This window comes from Dermochelys coriacea, chromosome 7, assembly GCF_009764565.3.
Source record: "Dermochelys coriacea isolate rDerCor1 chromosome 7, rDerCor1.pri.v4, whole genome shotgun sequence".
Taxonomy (NCBI): domain Eukaryota; kingdom Metazoa; phylum Chordata; order Testudines; family Dermochelyidae; genus Dermochelys; species Dermochelys coriacea.
In genome coordinates, this window is record NC_050074.1 from 24,295,999 (window position 1) to 24,319,581 (window position 23,583).

The 23,583-nt window shown below is 56.1% G+C and overlaps 1 protein-coding gene across 8 annotated transcripts in view; it reads right to left on the bottom strand.

Moving 5' to 3' along the window:
• Positions 1-23,583, bottom strand: part of COL7A1 (collagen type VII alpha 1 chain) — a 119,342-nt gene that overhangs the window by 76,433 nt on the left and 19,326 nt on the right. For all 8 annotated transcript variants that reach the window (XM_038410204.2, XM_043518881.1, XM_038410201.2 and 5 more), the window contains 21 exons: positions 21,573-21,654; positions 18,750-18,930; positions 17,986-18,145; positions 17,393-17,486; positions 16,702-16,857; positions 15,882-16,045; positions 15,371-15,500; positions 14,540-14,659; positions 11,846-11,995; positions 10,775-10,894; positions 9,232-9,378; positions 5,813-5,929; positions 5,378-5,527; positions 4,423-4,551; positions 3,582-3,728; positions 2,940-3,062; positions 2,335-2,481; positions 1,931-2,056; positions 1,068-1,211; positions 836-961; positions 295-441 (listed from right to left, as the gene is read on the bottom strand). In XM_038410204.2, the coding sequence (XP_038266132.1) occupies positions 295-441; positions 836-961; positions 1,068-1,211; positions 1,931-2,056; positions 2,335-2,481; positions 2,940-3,062; positions 3,582-3,728; positions 4,423-4,551; positions 5,378-5,527; positions 5,813-5,929; positions 9,232-9,378; positions 10,775-10,894; positions 11,846-11,995; positions 14,540-14,659; positions 15,371-15,500; positions 15,882-16,045; positions 16,702-16,857; positions 17,393-17,486; positions 17,986-18,145; positions 18,750-18,930; positions 21,573-21,654 (2,860 nt within the window). The remainder of the gene's footprint in view (positions 1-294; positions 442-835; positions 962-1,067; positions 1,212-1,930; positions 2,057-2,334; positions 2,482-2,939; positions 3,063-3,581; positions 3,729-4,422; positions 4,552-5,377; positions 5,528-5,812; positions 5,930-9,231; positions 9,379-10,774; positions 10,895-11,845; positions 11,996-14,539; positions 14,660-15,370; positions 15,501-15,881; positions 16,046-16,701; positions 16,858-17,392; positions 17,487-17,985; positions 18,146-18,749; positions 18,931-21,572; positions 21,655-23,583) is intronic.

The window sequence follows — 23,583 nt, forward strand, 5'->3', positions numbered from 1 at the left end:
GCCTGAGAAGAGCTCTCTGGGCTGCATGGGCAACTCTTGCTGGGGCAGATTTGCTGCTAATTCTGTGGCACAGGCATCACCACCTCCAGCTCCCACAGGCACTGCCCACCAACTCAGGCCACAGATCTTAGAGCAAGGAGCAGATGGGAGTTCCAGTTCCCTGCCCACATCCCGCTGGGAGGGCACTGCCCAGGGTCAGGGGACCCTGGGCAATGGAAGTCACCAACTCCACCCACAGCCCAGTCTAAGCCCAGCAGGGATCCATGACTCCCATGGCCAGGCATCAGCACCTACGTGTGGTGACGATGATGGAGACAGGGTCACCCTCGCGGTTGCCAATCAGTGCTGTGACCTTCACGGTGTAGCTGACCCCACCCTCCAGGTTGAGAATGTCAAAGGAGCTGGTGTCACCAGAAACCACCTCGCTCGACTCGGAGCCCCCTGCAAAGGAACAGAGGGTTAACATGGCACCCAGATGGGGCAGGGCCAGCAAGGATGCCACCCTTGCTCTGGCTGCCCAGAGGGGGGGCAGAGCCAGGCTCTCCACTAACTGGTGATAGTGAGTGATCCCATCTCATCAGGGGAGGGAGAGATTCATCTCATGATGCTCAACTCCAAGCTTTGGGCCAGTCAGATAATGGCAGAGAGAAGAGACTCCAGGGCTGGAGGCAAAGGCCCTCTGTCCTTAGAGCGTAAGAGGAGTGGTGTGATGGGATCTGCAGGCCAGGGCAACCATGGGATTCCCAGAGCTCCCAGCACAGCCAGGACAGAGCTGGGCAGAGGTCTGGAGGTGTGGGCAACACAGGCATTGTGTTGACCTGGCTGGGTACATTACCATCTCGACGGCTCCACACCACCTTGTAGGCTGTTGCTCCAGGCACTCCAACCCAGGTGACCCGGACAACATTGCTCCTGGACGAGAGGATCCTGAGGCTGGAGACCATCCCCACCTGCTCCGGAGCTGTGACAGAGGGCACACAGGAGGCCTGGGTTACTAAGAGATCAGTATCGCACAGAACCACAAGGGGCAGGGAGGAGCTGCACCCTGGGGCCAGGCGAGGCCTCACCTGTTCTAGCCGCAATGGTGACAGGGCTGCCTTCCCTGCTGCCAACCAGGGTCGAGACCCCAATGACATAGACGGCCCCAGCCTGCAGCTCCTCAATGCTGAAGGAGGTCCTGTCGGCTGGCAGGACCCGGGAGATCTCCTGGCCTGGGGGAGAGAAACAAGCTGCAGGGGTCGGATTTCATAGGCAGGGTAGGTCTGGGAGGGCGGAGCGGGCTAAGATGCTGCAGGAGGGACACGCTAGGCCAAGATGCTGCAACAACCAGGGAGGACCACGGCCAGCATTTCATGGCCGCATCCAATCCAGCGGGGAGGGAATGGCAACAGCAGCTGCCATTTGGAGGTGAGCCACCAATCTGGAAGCAGCAGGGGCCAGGATTCCAGTCTGTGCTCTCCCCAGGGAGATGGGAGAGCAGGATGGAGTCTCCTCAAACAATGAATGGTGGGTTAGCCAAGCACAGGCCACCAAGCATGGAATGGCCAAACCAAGCCCCACCCTGCCTGCAGCAGGCACTGGCTTGCAAACCTCCGGCAGCAGGATCTGCTCTGTGAGGCTGTAGCTTATTCCCAGCTATGGCACAGCCAGTCCAGCTGGCCCTAGAATAGTTTGGGGCAGCAACATACCCCAGGCCAAAGGCACTTCAAGCTCTGGGCTGCCAGTGAGCAAGGGGGATCCTGTCACCAGCTCTAAGCAAGAAGCCAGGCACAGACACCAGTCCCCTGCTCTAACCACTAGATCATGCTGCAGTTCAGTGCCTCCTAGCAGAGGCAGACGGGTAACAGGGGCATCTCCCAAGGCAAGGAGCCAGTCTGGATAGTCTCACCTCAATGGCCCACCTGAGCCCACATGCATTCAGTACACCTACCATCACTCGCCCGCCATGCCAACTTGTAGCCACTCGCCCCAGGGAGCCCACTCCAAGTGACCCTCAGCCGGTTGGGTCTGATCTCAGCCACCCGCAGGTTGGTGACGCTGCCCACAGATGGGGGATCTGCAGGGCCGGAGACAGTGTCAGCCTGGACCCCAGAGATTCATCTGTCATGCCCAGTCCCCACAATCAGCCCAGCCAGAGGGCAGGAACAAATGCAGGTGCTAACCAAGGGCTGCATACCCAGAGCCTTCACTGAGAGAGCTGGACGCCCCGCAGTGGTGACAGCCAGCCTCGCAGGCTTGCTGGGAGAGCTGGACCGTTCAGCCCAAGTGCTGAGCCAGCTTGGTGCCACCCAGGTGCTAGCCGTGCCCCTGCACAGGGTCCCCATGCAGACGTACCCAGTTGGACAGTGATAGTGGCAGGGTCACTCTCCTGGCTGCCCACCAGGGTTGTCACCTGCACCAGGTATGTGACTCTTTCGTTCAAATCCTGCAGCTCAAAGAAATTCCGGTTGCCGGGGATGCGCCTGGTCTCCTCTGAGCCATCTGCAGCAAGGGAGAGCACTGGGGAGTCAGCCTCTGTGCCCCAGGAGGGAGCGAGGCTCCCACAGCATGGCTACTGTGGCACGGGGAAGGGCTCTCAGATACCCTGACGCTCCCAGGGGAGATGGCCCTAATGTACTGGTGCATGGCAGGCTCGCCCAGTACAAAAACCCCTCTCACAGCCACCCGCAGCCATGTCCTGCTCCCCCTCATAACTCCCAACCTCTCCGCCCTGCCCAGTCACAGCTGCCTACAGGCCCTTGCCCCTCTGCCCTGCTCAGTCACAGCCCCCCATGCTGCCCACCTTTTATCCATGTTCCACTGACGTCCCTCCAGGTGCCTCAGCAGACACCCCTGCAAAGCAGAGCTCTGCCAGGTGGAGAAGTGGGTACCAGCAGGTATGGCCCCCATACCACAGCCTATCCAACACCCATGCCCACACTCTGCAGGCCAGCTCTTACCCTGCCTGTTGGTGATCACCAACTTGTACTCAGTGGCCCTGGGTATGGCACTCCACAGAAGCCGCACACGGCCCACACCCACAGGCACCACTTGCAGGTTGGACACGCTGCTCACTGACGGCTCTGCCATAAAAACACAAGGGAACACCCCAGTCAGAGCGAGCCCAAGGGGCCGGGACCAAAGCCTGCTGGGGGAGCAGGCATGACTGCCCCAGGGGAAAGGGAGCATTCCCAGCCCCTGGGCAAGGGAGATGCAGCGACCAGGCCCTTGGAATGGGGGTAATATCGGACATAGCATGCACGGCTTGTAGAGTGGGGATGGGTGCAGCATGCAGGGCTCATGAGCACCCCTGGGTGTCTGTTCTAGAGAGACACTGCCAGCTGTGCTGAATGCCAGCTGATGACTGCTCAGCCTGCTGCTGGGGGAGGGAGCATGGGAAAGGAGTTGGGGAAAGAAGGATCGACCCCTGTGTGAAGGGACAAAGGCCATCTCCCACCCATGCCCCAGTCAGAGCCCGGAGGGTTGCTAGTAAGAAATCCCATCTGACTGCCTCGGGCCAGCTCCATGGGAGGAGAACACTCACTCCAGCTTATCCTCCCTGGGGCCTCAGGTCCCACCCACCCAGGCTAGCTGGCACTCACCGATCCGGACACTGATGGGGACGGCACTGCCTTCACGCCTGCCAATCAGGGCTGACACACGCACTACATAGGTGACCTCCTCTCTCAGGTCCTCGAGCTCCAGCATGGTCTGGGTGCCTGGGATCTGCCTGGTCCTGTCAGTGCCATCTGCCGGGGTGACAGGAATGGGGAGGCTCAGGGCTCCCGCCAGCTCTGATGTCACATCAGCTATGTCAGAGTCCCTCTGTGACATCCCTGCTACCCTCAGACCGAGGTACAAAGCACTGAACCCCCACCCACAGGCCAAACCAGGCTGATCCTCATCCTTTGGGCACAGACTCCTGACTGGGGAGCTGACTGGGCTGGAGAGCAGAGTGGGAGCAGGTACCACTCCTTCCCCACTACATGCACACGTCTCGTCCAATGGGCAGGATGAGCGCACTTCCCTCAGAGCCCACTTGCATGGCCTGGAATCACACATGCCATTCCATATCACCCAGCAGAGGGTGGCCACACTAGTAGGTACCCAGCCAATGGTGCTCTGGAGGAATGCCAGGCCAGGGGTGGCTAGAGCAGCTGGGGCTAGTGGACTGGGGACTGGTAACTCCCCCCACTACTGAGCATGGGTTTGTGAACATATGCTCCCAGTTCGTGGCATCAGCTCTGTGTCACACAATTCAGCTGTGGCCTGACAAGTGCAAGGTGCTCTGGCCTGTCCCAGTCCCCCCACCACTGAGCCTCAGATGCCAGTCAGGAGGCAGGTGGCACTCCAGAGAGTCAGCTCTGGATGGGTCTGGAGCTTCAGCCTGCAGCCACAACTCCCCTGTGGCCCCCAAGCACTGGCTCCCTGCTGGAGACTCACCCTGGGAGCTGCGCAGCACAATCTTGTACTCAGTGGCACCTGGGACCCCAGTCCAGGCCAGCCGGATCCTCTTCCCCACAGTATCAATGACCCGCAGGTCAGAAATGCTGCCCACTGGGGGCTCTGCTCCTGCAAGACAAGACAGTGCTACGGCCATGGCTCACAGCTGGGCAGGCACAGCCTGGGTACACCAAGGAGCACTGGAAGGAGGGGGCAGGGTACCACAGACCTATGGAACAGTCAGAGCAGGCCTGGCAGGGCCAGGAAATCCTGCCCTCGCTCAGTCCATGGGGTTCCTGGCACCCCCGCTGTTGCATGGACGGAGGCTCCAGTGTAGGGGAAAGGGCAGGGCAGGGATCTGTTTGATCACTGATTGCCCAGCACCCAAGTCGCTTCCTTTGAAAACCTACAGTCAAAGGGCCCTACAGTCAAAGAGCCCTACAGTCAAAGAAGTCACACAAATGAGGGTCATTCTTGTCAGTTGCCAGCTTGTGCAGATCAAGGAGTGACTGGTTCACATTGTTTTCCAGGTGCAAGGCACACTCCATTGCTGTCAACCCATTCTCCCAATCATCACGATCTGGTTTCTTGATGTCCTGTAAAAAGATGCGACCGCCCCTCTGGTTCTGCAGCTTCATGAGTTTTTCAGCATGCTCACGCTCCTCTTTGACTGTAGGTTCTAGGGAAGGGGGCGGGTCTTTCAGCCCCATGCAGTCTGGGCCTGGCAGGGGGCCCAGCATTCAGCAATGACCCCACCCATGCTGCCAGGCCACAGCCCAGCGGGGTGAGCGGGGCGAGCCTGTGCTGGGGATGTCACTCACTTGGAGGGCTACCCACCCCAAAAAATGCTGGTAGGATGTCACAGAGCCACTTGCATGGTGCACTGGGCACCTCCAGGCTCTGGGATCCCTCCTCTGCCCACTCCACCCAGGTGGGCCCAGGGGCATTCACTCACCTGTCTGGGAGATGGTTACAGGTGTGGCCACCTCCTTCCCTTCATACAGGGTGTATAGGGTGATGCGATAGTCTGTGGCCGGCTGCAGGCCAGCGAGCTGGTAGCTGTTGATGTTGGTGGGCAGGGACACAGTCTGTCGGGGCTCAGCACCTGAGAACCAGAATGGGATGGGGGGGGGCGGAAATGAGGCAGTCACTTGCTGCTTCCCAGCCCTGAATCTCAGCACAACTCCTCCCCTTCGTCCTCCCAGGAACTCCTGCACCAGCAGCTGGATTCCCCTAAACCCGACCGGTCTGTGAGCCAGACTTGGAGCCCAGCTGAGCCTGTGGAGATGAGGAGTGGGGATCTATCACCCTACCCCCACGCAGACACAGGGCATTTCAGCCTCTCCAGTAGCCTTCCCCACCCCCTGCCCTGGGTACCTGGCCAGCCCACCTGTTGCTCTTCTCCACTCCAGCCGGTAACCACGGGCATCGCGGATAATGTTCCAGGCCACCTGTATGGAAGTTGGGCCCAGAATGACAGTCCTCAGGGACTGGACTATGCCTGTTTCTAGAGGAAGGAGAGACAGACAGCCAGGCTGAGGTCAGCAGCATGAAGGCTCTCGACAGAGCCGGGAGCCCACTGAAGGGAAACACTTAGGCTTCCAAAACCATCTCTCAAGCTGAGCCTAAAGCTGGGCACCACGCCAGAGTAGCCCTTTGGGAAGTGAGGTGGTGGTCCTCCGTCCAGTGCCCACCACCACAGTTGTCGCTAATTACCCCCCAGCTGGGCTGCATACCCTCCCCCAAGGGAGGGTCCTTCCCTGGCAGCTCATGGGGGAAGCCAGCTCTGGCACTGCCTTGGCGGGGCCTGCTCTGGGTAGGGATTCAGTCTGCAGGGCTGGCAAGCTGGGGGCTGCACTGGCGAGAGAGCCACTATGCCAAGAGAGGTGATGAGGAGCCAGGCCTGGAACAACTGACGCTCCCAGCCAGAAAAAGACACAGGGAAAAATAACTCCCCATCTCCCTCTGCTTTAGAATGTGTCCAGAAATGTCTGTGCCATGGGGTCACTCCCAGGGCTGAGCCCCCCCTTACTATAGGGGCCTCCCTCCCCAGACCTGTGGGAAAGGAAAGGCTACTGTGCCCTGGCCTGGAGAATGGCATTAACCCCCTGGAGACCCAGCCACGGGCACCAGGGATGGTACTGCTGGGGGCAATCAGCAGGGATACTGTCAGGACTGTTTCTGCAGGAGCAGCCCCAGCCTCCTCCCCACTCGACTATAGGTGCCACCTCATCCTGCTTTCTGGACATTACAAAGCGCTCTATCAGCCAGGATCCCTTCAGGACCATATCAATCCCCCCCCACCCCCAGCCACACCAGGATGCAGAGCTGCTGTCTCCCACTGTGCATAGCTCTCCCATGAGAGGGACATCAGCCAAGCCTGGGGCCATGTACATTGCTAGTACTTTGTGCTGCCCCAGCTGTTTGTCCTGCTAGCCCTCTGGACATTCTCAGAGCATAAGCTCTTGGGGGCTTGACCTCTCTCTTCATTACATGTCCATGGGTGTTTATCTGTGTGACACAATAATCTCTTCTTGCCAACTAGCAAGGTGCACAGAGGGGGTGCACAGGGCTTATGGGGATCTCCTGGATCTGGTACATAACTTCTAGTTCACCAAAGAGTGCCGTGCAAGGTCAAAAACAAAAGCCAGTGTTGCACTCTTCATCAGTATCGGAAAACGCATGTACAGAGGTTCCGTAAGAAGTTATGTACATACACTGAAAATTATGTTCTCTAGGTCAAGTCTAGGGGACTGGTCATCCGCAAAGGTGAAAAAACAGTTTTTCCGTCAGTCAAGAAATGTTTCTGTCTAGCTGCTTACATGGAAATTAAGTATTGTCTGCTTCACATTGGGTCTTCTCTCAGCCAGCTGAACGGAATGCAGACAAAGGGTTGCAAAGGCTTCAGAGAGGAAAAAGCAATAGGAAGAAGCAAACAGTGGGCAGGGAGAACAATGCTTGAAGTGCACGTGTGACATTATGCACTTGAACTGGGACCGTATAGATCATTGTTGCAACCAAGTCCTGCAGTGGCACCAAATCTTATATAAAGGGGGTCAAATGAGGTGTCTCAGACAAGGTTATGGTTTGCTATCTGTATGTATGTATGATTTTTATAGTTGACGTTATGAAAATTGGCTCTATACTGTCTGTATTTCAAACTTATGCTTCTGGGTGACACCGCAGACAAGTTGGCGTCAGCTCTGCCTAGCCTGCTTGATGGCCCATTAAGGAGCATCAGCTGTACAGTTGACCCATTGAGAGAAGGCAGACACGCCTTGTGACTCAGGAAGGTGTGCAGGGACATGCCTATGGACAGAACTCTGAGGTTTTTCCAGGCCATGTGAGGGACAGCTTGTCTTTGGAACAAAAAAAGCAGAGACCACATGGCAAGAGAATATAAAAAGCTGCTGTAGCTCCTCCATCTTGTCTTCAGTCCTGCTTCATACTTCTGGAGGGACTTTGCTACATTGAAGCTTTGAACCAAGGGCTGAAAGACCCATCCCAGCTGTGGATGTACTCCAGAGACTTGATTTGAACCTGCAGTTTATTCTACCACTGCTGCAAGCCTGAACCAAGAACTTTGCCATTACTGTATGTAACTGATTCCATTTAACCAATTCTAGCTCTCATCTATATCTTTTTCCTTTTATGAATAAACCTTTAGATTTTAGATTCTAAAGGATTGGCAACAGCGTGATTTGTGGGTAAGATCTAACTTGTATATTGACCTGGGTCTGGGGCTTGGTCCTTTGGGATCGAGAGAACCTTTTTTCTTTTACTGGGGTACTGGTTTTCATAACCATCTGTCCCCATAACGAGTGGCATTGGTGGTGATACTGGGAAACTGGAGTGTCTAAGGGAATTGCTTGTGTGACTTGTGGTTAACCAGTGGGGTAAAACCAAAGTCTTCTCTGTTTGGCTAGTATGGTTTGCCTTGGTGTGCATAGAAACCCCAGCCTTGGGCTGTAACTGCCCTGCTTTAAGCAATTTTTCCTGAATTGGCACTCTCAGTTGGGTCCCGGCAGAACCAACATCGTTACAGCACATCAAAGATTTGCTTTAATAAAGACACTAAGGCATCCTTCACCTAGGAAGCTAATGGACTGTGAGTTTACTTCATGAAAGAGGGGTCTCCACCAGGCTTTGCTGACAACACTGGAAAGCATGTTGGGCAAGATCTGCTTCTTCAGACAGGAGGAGAAGTTGTTAATGTAGTTACCTAGAAAGCTGGTGATGATTTTGTTTTGTATGTAACCATTTATTTCTGATACCCTTACTACTATCCTAGGAATCTCTGTTCTTTGATAAGCCTATTCTAGTTTTCACTATCAACATATCTCAGTGCTGTGTGTTAAGCAAAGTGCTGCTCCTGAGCCGACAAGCTGGTGCATACAGTTTCTTTGGGAACAGCCGGCCTGGTAATTCTAGGAGTGGCCAGTGAATCAGGGGCTGGATGGTGCACTGCACACTCTGAGAACTCAGGCATTGGTGTGTGCCGATTGCTACCGGTACAGAGAGCAAGGCCTGCGGGGATCTGGAAGGTAGTGCTTGGGCTGCCAGGAGCTAATCCACAGCACGCACAGACGTGACCTTCTCATGCTAAAGACAGGTAACGGTGAGGTGCCTCACTCCTGGGGAGTGTCACAATCAAAACAGGGCTTGGCACAATGGAGCCCTGACTGGGGCCTCTGGGTGCTACTATAGTACAAATACTACAGTTATCCCAAAGAACCACCAGCTTCCTGGCACAGACCCTGCCTCCTGCCCCTCAGCAGTGGGAAGCCTCTCCCATGGCCATTCACATACCTGTTCTTCTCCTAATAGAGGCTGGGGGCCCCTCCACTTGCCCGTAGAGTGAAGTGACCGTCAGCAGGTAATCTGTGTCTGGTTGCAGCCCTGTCAGCAGGTAGGAATTCTTGCTGGCATCCACATCAAATTTCCGAATGTCCTGGCCTGAGATAATCCAGAGCAAAAGGGTTTAAGGCACAATTCCAGGTCGTCTGTTCAAATGAGAGCCCCATGCAACACCAGGGTCTCCACATCAGACCAGACCAACAGCCCTTCCAGTCCGCTATCCCATTTCTTGATTGCACGGGGCCAGAGCTACGCTGCTAATCCAGTATCCTTGCCTCCACGACACAGCAGATGAAGTCTAGTCTGGCATCCAGCCTCCCCACATACACCAGGCCACACCCCAGGCCCATCTCATCAGGTTTTGGATTCTGGGCTGCCAAAGGCCAGCAAATATCCTGACACCACTCCCACACCCAGCCGTAAGTGGCTTTGTCAGTAAAAACTGTTCATGTTAATAGAGAAGCTGGGGGATGATTGAACAAGAAAGCTCCCCACACTCCACCCCACCTCAGACACAGGTGACTAACATACAGGGCCTGATTCTACCCATCCTCCACAAGCAGGACTCCCAGAGCTCTATGCCAAGAGGTTTGGCAGACCTGGGCCCTGCACCTGTGACCCAGATGTGTGGGCCTTCCTGGAGGGATTCAGCAATGGGCTCTGTACAGACAACGTGGCTGACCCGGCCAAGAAGCTGCGCAAACCCCAAAGCTCATGGCGAGATCATTTCCAGGAACACATGGACACCTTTCAGTCTGGTGTGATTTGGCCTGGTTCTCCATGTGTCTCAGGGTCAGAAGGAGAGATCCCCAGTACTCCAAGAGCAGGGCCTTGCAGAGTCTCCCAGATAATGGACAGAGAGCTTGGCGCATGGCCCCTCCCCACCATTCCCCCAGGCTGTTACGCCCCTGGGACTGGCACAAGGCCCAGCAGGAGAGCAGGTATGGATCTGAATTGCCTTCAGTGTGATAAAGATCCTCTTGACAGAAGTTCATCACCCCGGCCCCCTTTGCTCATTCCACCCCCCCCCCCACCCCCAAACTTTCTTCCCCTCACCCCCAACTTCTCAAGCAGCTCTGCCATCTGCCCTCCTCTTCTCCCCCTGTACGTGCTTGCCCAGCCCCCTGGTCCCCTTCTCCCCTCAGCATGCTGCCTCACTCACCTCTCCTCCAGCCACTCTGGACTCTCCAGTCTCCACACTTCAGCAGCAGGTGCTCCAGAGAACACAGTTTGGGACCCTCTGCCCCATAATGCACCTGACTACAGAAGAGTCCTGTCCCATGGGAGAGGTGTATCTGCTCTGCTGGAAGAAAGGCATGCCAGCCCCCCATCCACACCCACCCACTCCTTAGAGCCTGCACCACAGCTCAGCACGCTGGGGCTCCCCACCATCCAGCCAGAAGGTCTAGAGAACCGTGTCCACCGTTCAGTCTACAGCACCCTGCCACTGGTTTTTAGGTTGGGGAGAGAGCTCTAGTGAGTCAGGTAGACCTACCTGAGGGGAGCCCCCAGGAGACCCGGTATCCAGTAGCTCCACTCACACCCCGCCAGGTCACCAGCATGCTCTGCTGGGAGATGTTCTGAACTGACAGCTGCTGCACCCCTTCCAAACGCACTAGAGGGAGAGGGAATCAAACAAAACACAACCCCATGGCACAAATGTGAGACCCAGAGAGCTCAGTCTCCACGCAACCCGGAAGGCAGCCAAATATACTGCAGAGTCCAGCCCAGTCACCCTTCTGCATTGCCAGCTCACATAAGAGACACAATAACCTTAACTCTGCCCCTAAATAAGCACAGTTCCCTTCACGGTAATCTCAAAATATAAATACCCCACAAAACTCTTCAGAAAAGGACACCCAGGAATGTGCACTTCATGGACATGCACCAATCAGCTTCAAATGCAAGTCCCCACACACGCATTATTTTAAAAGTTGATTGTGTCACATAAACCAGACAACCAATACTAGTCTCAAAATACATCAGAGATACTTTACCAAAAAATTCTATGCTCAGGTGATTAGAGAGAGAGAGATCAAAATCACTTCTTCATTTAAAAATCCCCGGGTCAAAGTGAAGGGTGTATGCTGCATCTGAGTTATGCACTTTTTGTACTTGACATGAGTTAGACATGGTTGAAAAAACATGAGCTAATGATTTCACAACATTTGGTAGGGGTGTTCATTTCACAGGGTTCGAAGTGGGCCCATTTTCTAGTTTGCCTGACACTTTTCACGCAGCTGGATTGACATTTTTATCAAAAGCGTTTTAGAAATGTTTTGCCTATTGAAAACCATGGTTCCTTCCTGGAAACCGGGATTTTGGCAAAGAGAAAATGTTGATGATGATTTTGAGAGCTATGTTGATAGAGTTTTTATAAAAATATGGAGAAAAGTCCTATGAAAAACTAACATTTCAATAATCGGGCAATTATTTTGCAAAAAAAAAAAAAAAATTTTTTTAAATTCCTTTTTTAAAAAAAAAGAAATAAAAAGGCAGGAAGAAAACCCAGTCAGATGCCCTCTGGCAGCCCCAGGCTCTGGCTGTCTGAGCAGATGGTACTTACGGGTTCGGCCGGTTAGCTGGGCCGGCGCTGCAGTCTGCCGCTGAGAAATAGGCTGAAGTGTGACCATGTAGTCAGTATTGGGGCGCAGATTGCTGAGTGTGACGGACACAGCGTTCGCCCCCAGGCTCATCTCTTCCGCTTGAGCCTCACCTGGGATGGGCACAGACAGCGACGCATGAGTGGAGCCCAGCACGTGGGGGGACTATCCACTGGAAGGCAGGGGGCTCTGGCGCTGCCGGACACCACCCCAGCCTTGGGCAGGCTGCAGAACACAAGCTATGTGGGGCTTCAGACAGGCCTTTCCTTCATGCAGTAGGTCAGGACTGGAACATTCTGGTGCCCAGGTGGGTTGGCGAGGGGGAGCACATGCAGGCACATGCAGCACAGAACACACTTGGCCTCCCACACGTGTGCAAGCACATGGCTAGCAGCATGAGCAGACACGCTATGTGAGCTCAGTACGTTCAGCCCAGCTCTGTGCCCCCATTCCCAGCAGCAGGGCTCAGCCAGTGCAAGGAGGTAAACAAAGATCAGGGGCTCAACCCAACCAGGCAGGGCTGGGAAAAGGGAGCAAGGGCCCTGCTTGCACTCCCTGGCAGGGAGCTGTAGGCAAGTCCTGGAACTCCCTTGCAGATGCCATGAAAGGAGGGGAAGATGGTAGGGAAATCTCCACGCACAGTTCTAAGCTGGCCCCCTCTGCCAGGCACTGGGTCTGGGCAGGGCACACGGGTGGTTCATATGAGCTCAGCAGTAGTTTTGTGCCCTCAGGGCCAGCATTCTCTGCTGGGGAGATGCACTGCCATGGCAGCCAGGTGTGGTAGCATGCAGGGCGAGGCGCACTGGGAGTGCTGCCAGGGCCACATGCACTGGGATGGCTGCAGGCTGGGGAGGGGCAGCTCCAGGTGCAGCTTCCTACAGAAAATAGCACTGGGGTGGGGGGCTTGAAACCATCTACACCCCTGCCCAAACCCCAGCATGCACAGAGAGCCCCTGTACACACACACACACACACACACACACACACACACACACACCTCTACCTCCGAACACACACTGAACCTTTTTGGAGCACACACCGTACCCCATATACATAGAATCATAGAATCATAGAATATCAGGGTTGGAAGGGACCCCAGAAGGTCATCTAGTCCAACCCCCTGCTCAAAGCAGGACCAAGTCCCAGTTAAATCATCCCAGCCAGGGCTTTGTCAAGCCTGACCTTAAAAACCTCTAAGGAAGGAGATTCTACCACCTCCCTAGGTAACGCATTCCAGTGTTTCACCACCCTCTTAGTGAAAAAGTTTTTCCTAATATCCAATCTAAACCTCCCCCATTGCAACTTGAGACCATTACTCCTCGTTCTGTCATCTGCTACCATTGAGAACAGTCTAGAGCCATCCTCTTTGAAACCCCCTTTCAGGTAGTTGAAAGCAGCTATCAAATCCCCCCTCATTCTTCTCTTCTGCAGACTAAACAATCCCAGCTCCCTCAGCCTCTCCTCATAAGTCATGTGCTCTAGACCCCTAATCATTTTCGTTGCCCTTCGTTGTACTCTTTCCAATTTATCCACATCCTTCCTGTAGTGTGGGGCCCAAAACTGGACACAGTACTCCAGATGAGGCCTCACCAGTGTCGAATAGAGGGGAACGATCACGTCCCTCGATCTGCTCGCTATGCCCCTACTTATACATCCCAAAATGCCATTGGCCTTCTTGGCAACAAGGGCACACTGCTGACTCATATCCAGCTTCTCGTCCACTGTCACCCCTAGGTCCTTTTCCGCAGAACTGCTGCCGAGCCATTCGGTCCCTAGTCTGTAGCGGTGCATTGGATTCTTCCATCCTAAGTGCAGGACCCTGCACTTATCCTTATTGAACCTCATTAGATTTCTTTTGGCCCAATCCTCCAATATACAATACATACCTCCACATGTACATCCCCAGCACATGTACTGTCCTCCTCCCGTACACACAAACCAGTCCTGTACACCCACACCCCAGGACACACACCCAACTCCTTCCAACCCCCTCCCCCCTGCCACACACACACAGGCTGGATATACAGAAGCACCTGGGCCCACACATTCCCCCCCAAACACATACAGCTGCAGCGAGAGGAGAGCTGGGGCTGGAACCCGCTCTCACCTGTTGGGTGCCTGGGCTTCACTCTGCCACGTGAATGCCACACACACCATATCACAGAGATCCTGGCAGCACCACCCACCTCTTTTGGGCACAGTGGATGCCCTGCACTGACCCCAGCACAGCACGGCCTCCCAAGGGAGCAAGAGGCCATTCAACTGGCTCTGCGTCTGCCAGCCTCGGAGGGAGTTCATACATCACGTCTGTTGCTCCTTGGGCTTTGGGGCTAATAAAGTTGCTGGACAGACAGGGTGTGGGGAGGAGGTGGTGCAGCCAAAGAGCGAAGGGAGCAGAGATCCATGCTAGCTGATTATCCTCCAGCCCTCCCACTCAGCTGAGTCCTAGGGCAGTGGAGAAAGGCCTGCCCAGGCTTGGATTCCCCTGCCCTCCTGGAATGGATCCAGGCTCCACACCCTACATATGAGGGACGAGGGTCTGTAGCCAGGCTGGCTGGCAGTTCTCCTGTGGCAGAGAACACACCCCAGGGGGATGTTCCCACATTGCAGAGCCACAGGAGAGGTGGCGCCTCCCCGGCCCAATCGCCCGCCCTCACCTCGGGCCATGTAGGTGATCCGGTATCCCTGCAAGTTCTCCAAGGCAGCTCCCCAGGCCAGTCTGAGGAAGGACGGCCCAGCGTCCACCACTCGGAAATTCGACACTCCAGACAGGGCCCCTGAAAGAGAATGGGGGCAAGGCCATCACCCTCACACACTCCTGCCCCAGAGAGCCGCCAGCCCTTCGCGCGGGGTCAAGAGGCGCCTTGGTGCCAGGAGAAAAGCAAGCTGCCCTGGGGCGATGCAGGAGGGGGCAGGGGCTGTCATTAGCCAGTCTGGGGCCAAATCCCAGCATGTGGCGGAGCAGCCCTAAGACTGTCACGCTCCACTAGGCAGCGTCCTCGGGATTCTAAGCACTGACTCAAAGACTCCCCATATACAGTTAATCTCTCTGCTGCTGCACGGCCATCCAGCCACAGAATTCAAGATGGCGGCAATGATGGAGTGAGCACATGGTGAGGCCACAAGGAGTCACCCATTCCCATGGGAAGCCTGCCAGGGTCACAAACATGAGGAGTCCCACTCACCCCAAACTGAGCTGGAAAGTGGGTCCAGCAGCCCTGTCCCATCCTCGGGTGGGCTCAGCCAGGCCCTATCCCTGCAATGGGGCCCATCCTCAGACAATGGTGCATGGACATGGTAGCCGACCTTTCTAGCCCCAGGCAGGACTCCAAGCTCACCAGGCTCTTCCATCAGGAATCCCCCTGGCTCAGAGGGCACCAGGGAGCCTGGGAGTGCAGGCTGGCTCCTGCTCTGGGCAGATGGACAAGGTGGGGGGGCGGGGGGTGTCAAACATGCTGCATGGATGGGGAGCAGGGCAGGTTACTCACCAGTGCGTCCTTTGCCAGAGACCGACTCGCCAATGCTGTTGGCATACTGGGCGATGACAGTGACCAGATAATCCGTCCCTCCTGTCAGCGGGCTCAGCACAGCACTCGTCTCCCCGGGGCTCAGGTTGACCTGTTCAAAGGCACCCAAAGGCATTCCCCTCTTCAGCCAGAGAGATCGAACATCCTGCCTGCTCGCCAGCCTCCTGCTGCTGTCCAGATGGCATGGCCCAGTGAGCCAGGCCCCACAGAGCAGGTGGGCTCCATATGGGATTTTGCACCATTCACTTCCCTAAGGGGTTTGGTGCTGGAGCAGGGGTCAGAGCCGCCGCCACGAGAAGCCAACAGGCTCCATTCGCCCAGAGGGTAGGCTGCAGGCACACCCTTTCCAATGTGCCTCAGCCAGAGAAACCCTCTTTCCCAGCAAGGGGGGGCAGCTCAGTCCCACTGGCCTCTCTGCTGAGCCTGCCCAGCAGGTGGATCTCCGGCCATAGCTGGGAAGGGAAGCTCTCACCTCTTGCATCTCTGCTGTCACTTGCTGCCCCAAGCCTGTGAGCGGCACATACTGGACTTTGTAGCCTGTGACCGGGCCACCCGCCGCAGTCCAGCGGATCCTCAGCATGTTGACCGCCTGCTCCACGAAGACCAGATTGGACGGACTGTTGTACACCCGCGGACCTTAGGGGAAGGGAAGCAGCAGCAGTCAGGCACCCTGCTGGCACCACACCTTCCCCAGGGCTGACATGCACAGAGCCGCGGCGCAGACTCTAACTCCCAGCTGACCAACACAGGGAGCCCGCTCGGGGACAGATGGCCTCTGCCACAGCGAAGAACGTCATCAGAAGAGAATCATGAAAACGTTCTCACTCAAACTTCCTGGGTGGGGGGGAATCAACTGGGCAGGGCAGCACCCGTGGGGCCAAAGCAAACCGACACAGGGCCCCAGTCGTGCCCCATCACCACAAAACAATGCCGCAGCGTGACACTAGCACTGAGCCCTAGACACGGAGATGTACTTCCAGGATGGGGCTCATCTCCAGAAACACAGGGGAAGGTGGAATTTAACCCTTCCATTGCAGCATCAGAAACAGCTGCGACAGCCAGTGCCTGAAACTCAGAAAGAGAAGCATCTTGCCAAGCAGAGCCAAGTGCAGACAGGGCCCAAACCACCCCAGTGGGGAGACTGCCAGAATCCCTCAGGCTGTAGTGGACTCATGGGTTAGAAGGGCACGGCAGACAGGAGAGATGTGATCAAACACAGCATTTCAAAATACGTCCAGGGCTGAGCCATCGCAGGGGGAGGCCGAGAGCACTAGCTGCAACACGCCCCTTACCCGTCTGCAGGACCCCTCCGGTGCTGGCACACACCCTCTGAGACACCAGCGGCAGCAGGGTGCCCAGGATCTTAAAGTCATTGACGTAGAAGAAGTAGTCCTCTGTGGGAGTGGAGGCCACACTCGTGAGCTCCGCGCTGTCTGCATTCTTGATCCCTGTAGGGGGTGGAGAGCCAGTGAGTGGGTGAGTCTCTCTCCTGGGAATAATCCCCAGCTATGCCCTGAGCTATGTCCCCCTCCACCCACCAGTTGGCACAGTGGCACCCCCCATTCTTACTCACCCTAGCTGGCTGCTACAGTGTCAGACATTCATGGCTAGCAGCAGCACATTGTAGGTGTGCTGGGTTCCCAGGACCCTTGGCCCATCCCCTCGGACTCTCCCACCTCCCACCCCCCTTGCAGTGCCCTGTAATGTCCTGTAGTGGCCAGCAAGCCAGAGCTCCCTAGCCTCACACCCCTGTACCATCCTCTAGAGTGGGAGGGCAGGGGGAGTGGATCAGGCTCATTCCAGGCCCAGCCAGGTGCTTCCACTCTCATCCAGCAGCTGCATTGGCCAAGATCAGAGGACGGATGAATGGCTCTGCCTTCCTCCTAGAGCTCCCCTGCACCAAAGGGACACCTTGGCCAGCGGTGGGAGTCCTGAGCAGCCTGGTGAAGGCAGAGAGACCCCTGGGCTCCTGGAGTCACTTACCCACAGCAAAGACCTTAGTGCCCTGAGCCTTCAGCTTCACAGATGGCTGCTCAGTGTCATCTTGAGACTTGCCATCTGTGATGAGGATGCAGACCTGCCAGGAAGGGGCAAGGGCAAGTCAGGCGGGGGCTGGCCAACTCCACACCAGCTGCCAGGCTCAACATGAGCCGTGGGGCCCACCTCAAGGAGGAGGGGCCCCAAGGCCAGTGACCCCAGCTGGCTCAGCCAAAGCACAGTAGATGTGAGACTGGGACCCCCAGAAGCTGAGTTTGAAGGGGCCCATACTGGGAAGAAGGGGAGCAGCAGTCAGACAGTCCCACTGGGTTGGAGCATGTTGCCTCCCCATGGTCTCCCCTGTTATGGAGAAAGACTTGGAACTGGATAGATGTTACACAGGGATTTGAAGGAGAGAGGATTAGCAACCCACCCGCTCCTGCCAAGCGCCCAGCTCTGCTCCCCCTCCAGCACGGAGGGAGCCGTGTGAGCGGCCTAGCTATCGGCATTCTCTGGCCCCACTGGAGGAGAACCGACAGGCCAGTGTTTTGCTCTCACATTCCCTGGCCATGGCATAAGCAGGGTCTCTCTAGAGGTACCTTTGGGACCCCGGCCCGGATCTGAGTGGGCCCAAAGAAGTTGTCAGCGATGTACCGGAGGCCAGCACCTGTGCGTGTATTCCCGCCCTTGTAGCTCAGCTGCTGGATGGCCCTCTTCACCTCCGTCCCATTGGGATGCCGCGAGAACGTGAACTCGACCCTGGGGACAAACGCAATCCCAGGGGGATGGGGGAAAACCACAACACAGCCAACTCCCGCTCTGAGCAGGATCCCTACACAGTAAGTGCATGGCCCACATGTTTCCTTAGGGGAAGCTACCAGGGCACCCACAGGGTTTCTATAGGGGATGGGTCATTTCCCATGTATCCCTAGGGTGCAGCTCCACGGAAGCAAGGCGATGACACTACAGAGGTGGTCAGTGGGTTATCTGTAATGGGGCTCCATAGAAAGTATGCTAGGGGCTGCAGGGGCAATGGAGGTAATTAGATATTTTATTCTCACCCTCCCCCTGCCCAGCCGGGAACAATTAAGGAGTTTCACTGGCTACCAAGGGGCACTGAGCACAGTGCCCATGAGCAGAGGCTGGGCCTCCTCTGTCAGTAGCAGGTATCAGGCACTGGCAGCACTTCCTCCCACAGCAGATAGCTCTGGGGCCACTCCAAGCATCCTGAGCTCCCTTGGTGACTGGAACCCCAAGAGCCACCCCCAGGAGCACAGAGAGGTGCCCCCACCAGGGACAGGGCTGCAGGAGCCTCCTGTACCTCATTTGCCTGGCACGGGGGAACAGGACCATTGGGACTCACCTGGGGTCGTCGCTGTACTGCACTGCCCCGAATCGCACCGCGCTCTCACCAACCACGTGGACAAAGGGCCTGACCAGGTCCTCCATGAAGGCTCGGATCATGCGGAAGTTGGCCCTCCCGATGCTGGAGGATCCATCCACCAGGAACACGATGTCGGCCGCATAGACATTGATGCATGTCCCTACAAAGCAACCATCAGCAGCTCAGGGCTGACTCCCTTTGTCCCAGCATGCGAGGGCCAGAGGGAACCGTCCCAGCCCTGCCATGGAGGCTCCCTCCCCTGACTTAGCCCTTCCAGCCTCTTACCCCAGGAGCCCTCACTTCTCCCACAGACAGCTCCAAGACAGCCAGAGTCCATGAGTCAGGGCAAGGAGGAAGCCCAGACCTCAGGGCCATATTCTCTAGCAAGGAGACAGGTTCAGTGCCAGAGGCCATGACAGCCTATCCCTCTATAGGAGTTCCAGAGCCGAGCGGGTGTGGAGCAGACAGGGCCACCCAGGCAGGGGTGGGTATATCCCATGAATACGCAGGGGATGAGCACTGCCAGCAGCCAGTGCTTGTGGGCTGACAGCTCCCCGAGGGCCCACTGACCAGGGGCCCCCTTAGCAGAGAACACAATAGATTTTCTCAGACTAGTACCCCATTCCTCCCTGCCAACCACGGGCCTTGCAAAGGGGCCAGGGACTTACCAGCGAGGCAGCAGCTGCCCCTCCCCTGGGAATCACTCCAGCCTCTCACACATCCCACATTCCTTCAGGGATAAGTTCCTGCCAAGAGGCAGCTGGGGCTCCAGGTCCTATGTGGGCTGAGAGAGGCAGCTCCATCACCCAGGACCATGTATCCTTCCTCCTCCTCCTCCCCTCATGACACAAGCATAGGTGCTGGAGCTAGGGGTGCACTGCACCCCCTGGCTTGAAGTGGTTTCCATGGGTTTACAGTTTGGTTCAATAGCTCTCGGCACCCCCACTGTACAAATTGTTCCAGCGTTCCCGGCCACAAGTCCCCTCTGAATGTCAGCACAGGGCACCTCCCAACCTCCCCCAGGATAAAATCCCTGGGCTCCTCCATGCCCCAGCCCAGGGGAAGGGGCAGTCATCAAGCCTATGCGGGAAGGGAGAGACAGCAACTCCCAGGCTGAGCATCAGGGAAGCACAGTCTACACTCTGGAGCAGAACAAACCTGCAAGGAGCCCTCTGACCTATCCCAGGAGCACAGGGGCAGCAGCAAGTCAGCAAGGGAGATGCCGCACCCCCCCACTCGCAGTTCTGAGGGTTGCCAACTGTCTAATAATCACACAAACCCAAAACACCCTTGCCCCACCCCTGCCCCGAGGCCCCACGGCTGCCCCATCCCTTCTCTGAGGCCCCACCCCCATTCACTCCATCCCCCCTCCCTCCCTCCCTCGCTTTCCTCCACCATCACCAGGCTGGGACAGGGGTTTGGAGTGCAGGAGGGGGTGCACGCTCTGGACTGAGGGGTTGGGCCGGGAGATTCATAGTGTAGGAAGGGGGCTGAGCCTGGGGCAGAGGGTAGGGGTGCAGGAGGGGTGTGGGCTCTGGGAGGGAGTTTGGGTGTAGGAGGGGGTTCAGGGCTGGGGCAGGGGGTTGAGATGCATGTAGGAGGGGGTGCAGGCTCTGGCTGGGAGGTGCTTACCTTGGGCAGCTGCCGGGAAGCAGATGGCATGTCCAGCTCCTAGGCTCAGGGGTGGCCAGGCGACTCTGTGCACTGCCCCCACCCCAAGTGCCGGCTCCACAGTTCCCATTGGCCACTGTTCCTGGCCAATGAGAGCTGCAGAGTCAGCACTCAGAGTGGGGGCAGCGTGCAGAGACTTCCTGGATGCCCCTGTGCCTAGGAGCTGGACATGCCGTTCACACCGGGAGCTGCGCAGAGCCAGGGCAGGCAGGGAGCCTGCCTTAGCCCCGCTGTGCCGTCAGACTTTTAGTGGCCTAAAATCTCCTGGCTTGGCTTCAATAGCCTCCAAGAGATTGAGGGTTGGCAACCCTAGCAGTCCTCGTTTCAGGGATGGGGGCTCTCATTCTGAGGATCTAGCCCTTATCCCCTCCAAGGACAGGACCTCCCAGGTGGTGCCGAGAGTGGGATTCCAACCTGACCTTCTGGAGGGAGCAAGCAAGAGCCTGACAGCTCACAGGTGGGGCCAGGAGCTGAGCACACTGGACAAGCCCCACTTAACCTTGCATATCAGCAGGCATGGTGGGGTTGGGTGGGGTGGGGAAGGGGCCAATAGGGATACCGGAGAGGCATGAGCTGGAGAACTGCAGAGAGCGGCAGATTTGTGACACCTAACTACGCAACAACATGCCATGCTCCAGGCAGACATCCCAACCACAGACACAGAGGCCAGCCTCGAGGCAGCAGGGGAGCAGAGATCCCCTATTCCGAATCATTTCTCTGCCCCGTCCAGTCCTGTGTCAGGCATGTGCGGACATGAACCATTCAACAAAGTCTGTGTCCCATCCCCTCCCCCACGTACACCCCACCCTCCAGACCCAGTACAATTCAGCATGGTCATGGCTCAGATCTGCCTGGGCAGCCTGCCAGCGAATTTGTGCTGGGAGGAGACACCAGGTATCGGACGACAGGGCATAGGCTGGTTTGAGGGGTGGAGCTGGGACCAGCCTGAATTCGCCCACCCAGCTGACTATGTGGGCCAAATGCCCTCATCTTCCCTCCCCCAACTTCTCTGGGGCCACGCATTGTTTCCAGCAAACCCAGTGATGGTGCCAAGAGTGGGCCCAGCCCCCAGCCCTTGCCTCACGTACCCCCACCCTCCCCACCCCCTTGGAGAACTCAGGCAGCACCAACCTTGGTTTCTTTTTTGTGCCGTAACTGCTGCTGGAGCTAGGAGCAGAGCGAGAAGCAGGATCCACCCTCTCATCATGGGATCCTGCAAGACATAACAAGTGGGAGGAGCGGATGCCCGCCAGGGAACAGGAAAACCAATGGGGGGTTCCTGTCTCAGCAAAGCAATGGGATGGGGGCAGAGACACACCTGAGTTTCATGGAAAAAGCCCACCAGACCCTCCCAGGCACCTCACCCCACAGCAGGGGTTGCCATATTAGGCCAGTGGCCTGTCTCCGATCAGTGGCCAGATGCAAGAAACCCCCTAGTGGACACTTATGAACACCTCCCCCAAGAGAAGTGCCTACTAAGCCCAGGTGGTTGGCTCAGGGCCTGAAGTAGGCATTTTTTGCTGTCTGAGTAACCATGGACGCTCTTATTGTCTATATAAAGGTCTAATCTGGGTTTGAATTGTGCTGAGTTCTGGGCCACAACGACTCCTCGTGGCAGCAAGTTCTCCAGGTTCACTGGGTTGAAAAGTGTTTCCTTTGGTCAGTTCTAAACAAGCTGGCGTTCAGTTTCCATTGGCTGGCCCCATGTTCTTGTGCCAGGAGGCAGGGTGTATAGGCGACCTCATCTGCCATCTCTAAACCAGTCACTATTTTGCGTACGTCTAGAGCAGTGTTTTTCCAACCCATGGGGGCAGGAGTGTCACACAGCGCTGCCAATTTCATTACAGTCTGAAGCTCCCCCATGCCTGACACATCCAGACCCTTCATGGTCAAGTTTTCTCTGGCAGCCTCTGACCACATTCACACATTGAGGCAGCTCAGCATTGCTCCTTTGATACTCTGACTTCTGTAGCCAATTTAAGTGATGGAAGGGGATCACCAACAGTTTTTATTTTGGGTATGGGGTCACCACCTCAGAAGGCTGCGAAACACCAGGGGAGAGCATCCCTGTTCTCTGAAATACAATGTCCCCATCATGTCACCTCTCCGTGGGCAGTCTCTCCCCATTGCTGGATCTTTTCTGAGATTACCAGAACCGAAAACAGATTCCAGCTGACATGTTGGTACTCATTTACACGGAGGCATCCTAGTCCTTGCAGCATTATTATTATTCAGTATTGTCTCCTAGCCCACTCCTTATGCACCTTGCCATTCGGTTTGCTTTTTCTGATAGTCAGACATCTCAAAGCTGTCCACAGTGACGTACTTGACTTTTCCCTGAGCTGTCACAGTTCATTTAGAACCCAGCAACAGGTGTGATTCATTCAAATGATTCCCTCCAGTGTGCATTAATTCACTCAAGCTGAAGGGCAACAAATTTAACTAATAAAAAAAACAGACACTGTTAATCTGTGGAACTTGCTGATGCAGGATATTACAGAGGAAAGTAGTTTAGGAAGATTCCACTAAGGGTTAGACATTTATCTGAATAAGAACAGCATCTGCAGTGACACCAGCTGGGACAAAGACTACCTCAAGGGCCATTGATCCTGATGCTTCAGAAAATAGAGTTATCACCAGCTTGAATAGGTGAGTGAAGAAATCTCTACCCCAGGATAATGCTGTGCACTTATGCATAGGCCTGGGTGTGGGAGGGACAATTTATTTTCTATCAAAAGCACCATCCCCCACTGGTCTCTAGAGAAGAGCAGGTAATGGTCTAGATCGACCCTCCATCCGTCCTGCAGTCAGACACCAGATATGACAGGCTGTTGGGCTCAATCCAGTATAACATTCCTGCTCTGGCACCATAGGAAAGAGCTAGACTACCACAGAATTGGCTTGTTTTTATGTCCCTTTCACTTATTTCTCTCTGTTTGAGCTCTTCTGTGTCCCAGCCCGTACCCAAGCAACTCAGCAACAGAGCAGAGGGATTGGCAGCAGCACACGGACTGGGGGAACTCACGGAGGGGCGAGAAAGGATGAAACCTGGCACCAAGGGCTCCCTGGAACTTTGGTGGCAGTTTGTAAGAGCTCCCATTTCCCCGAGCACTGCACCCCAAGATGGAGAATGGAGAGAGGC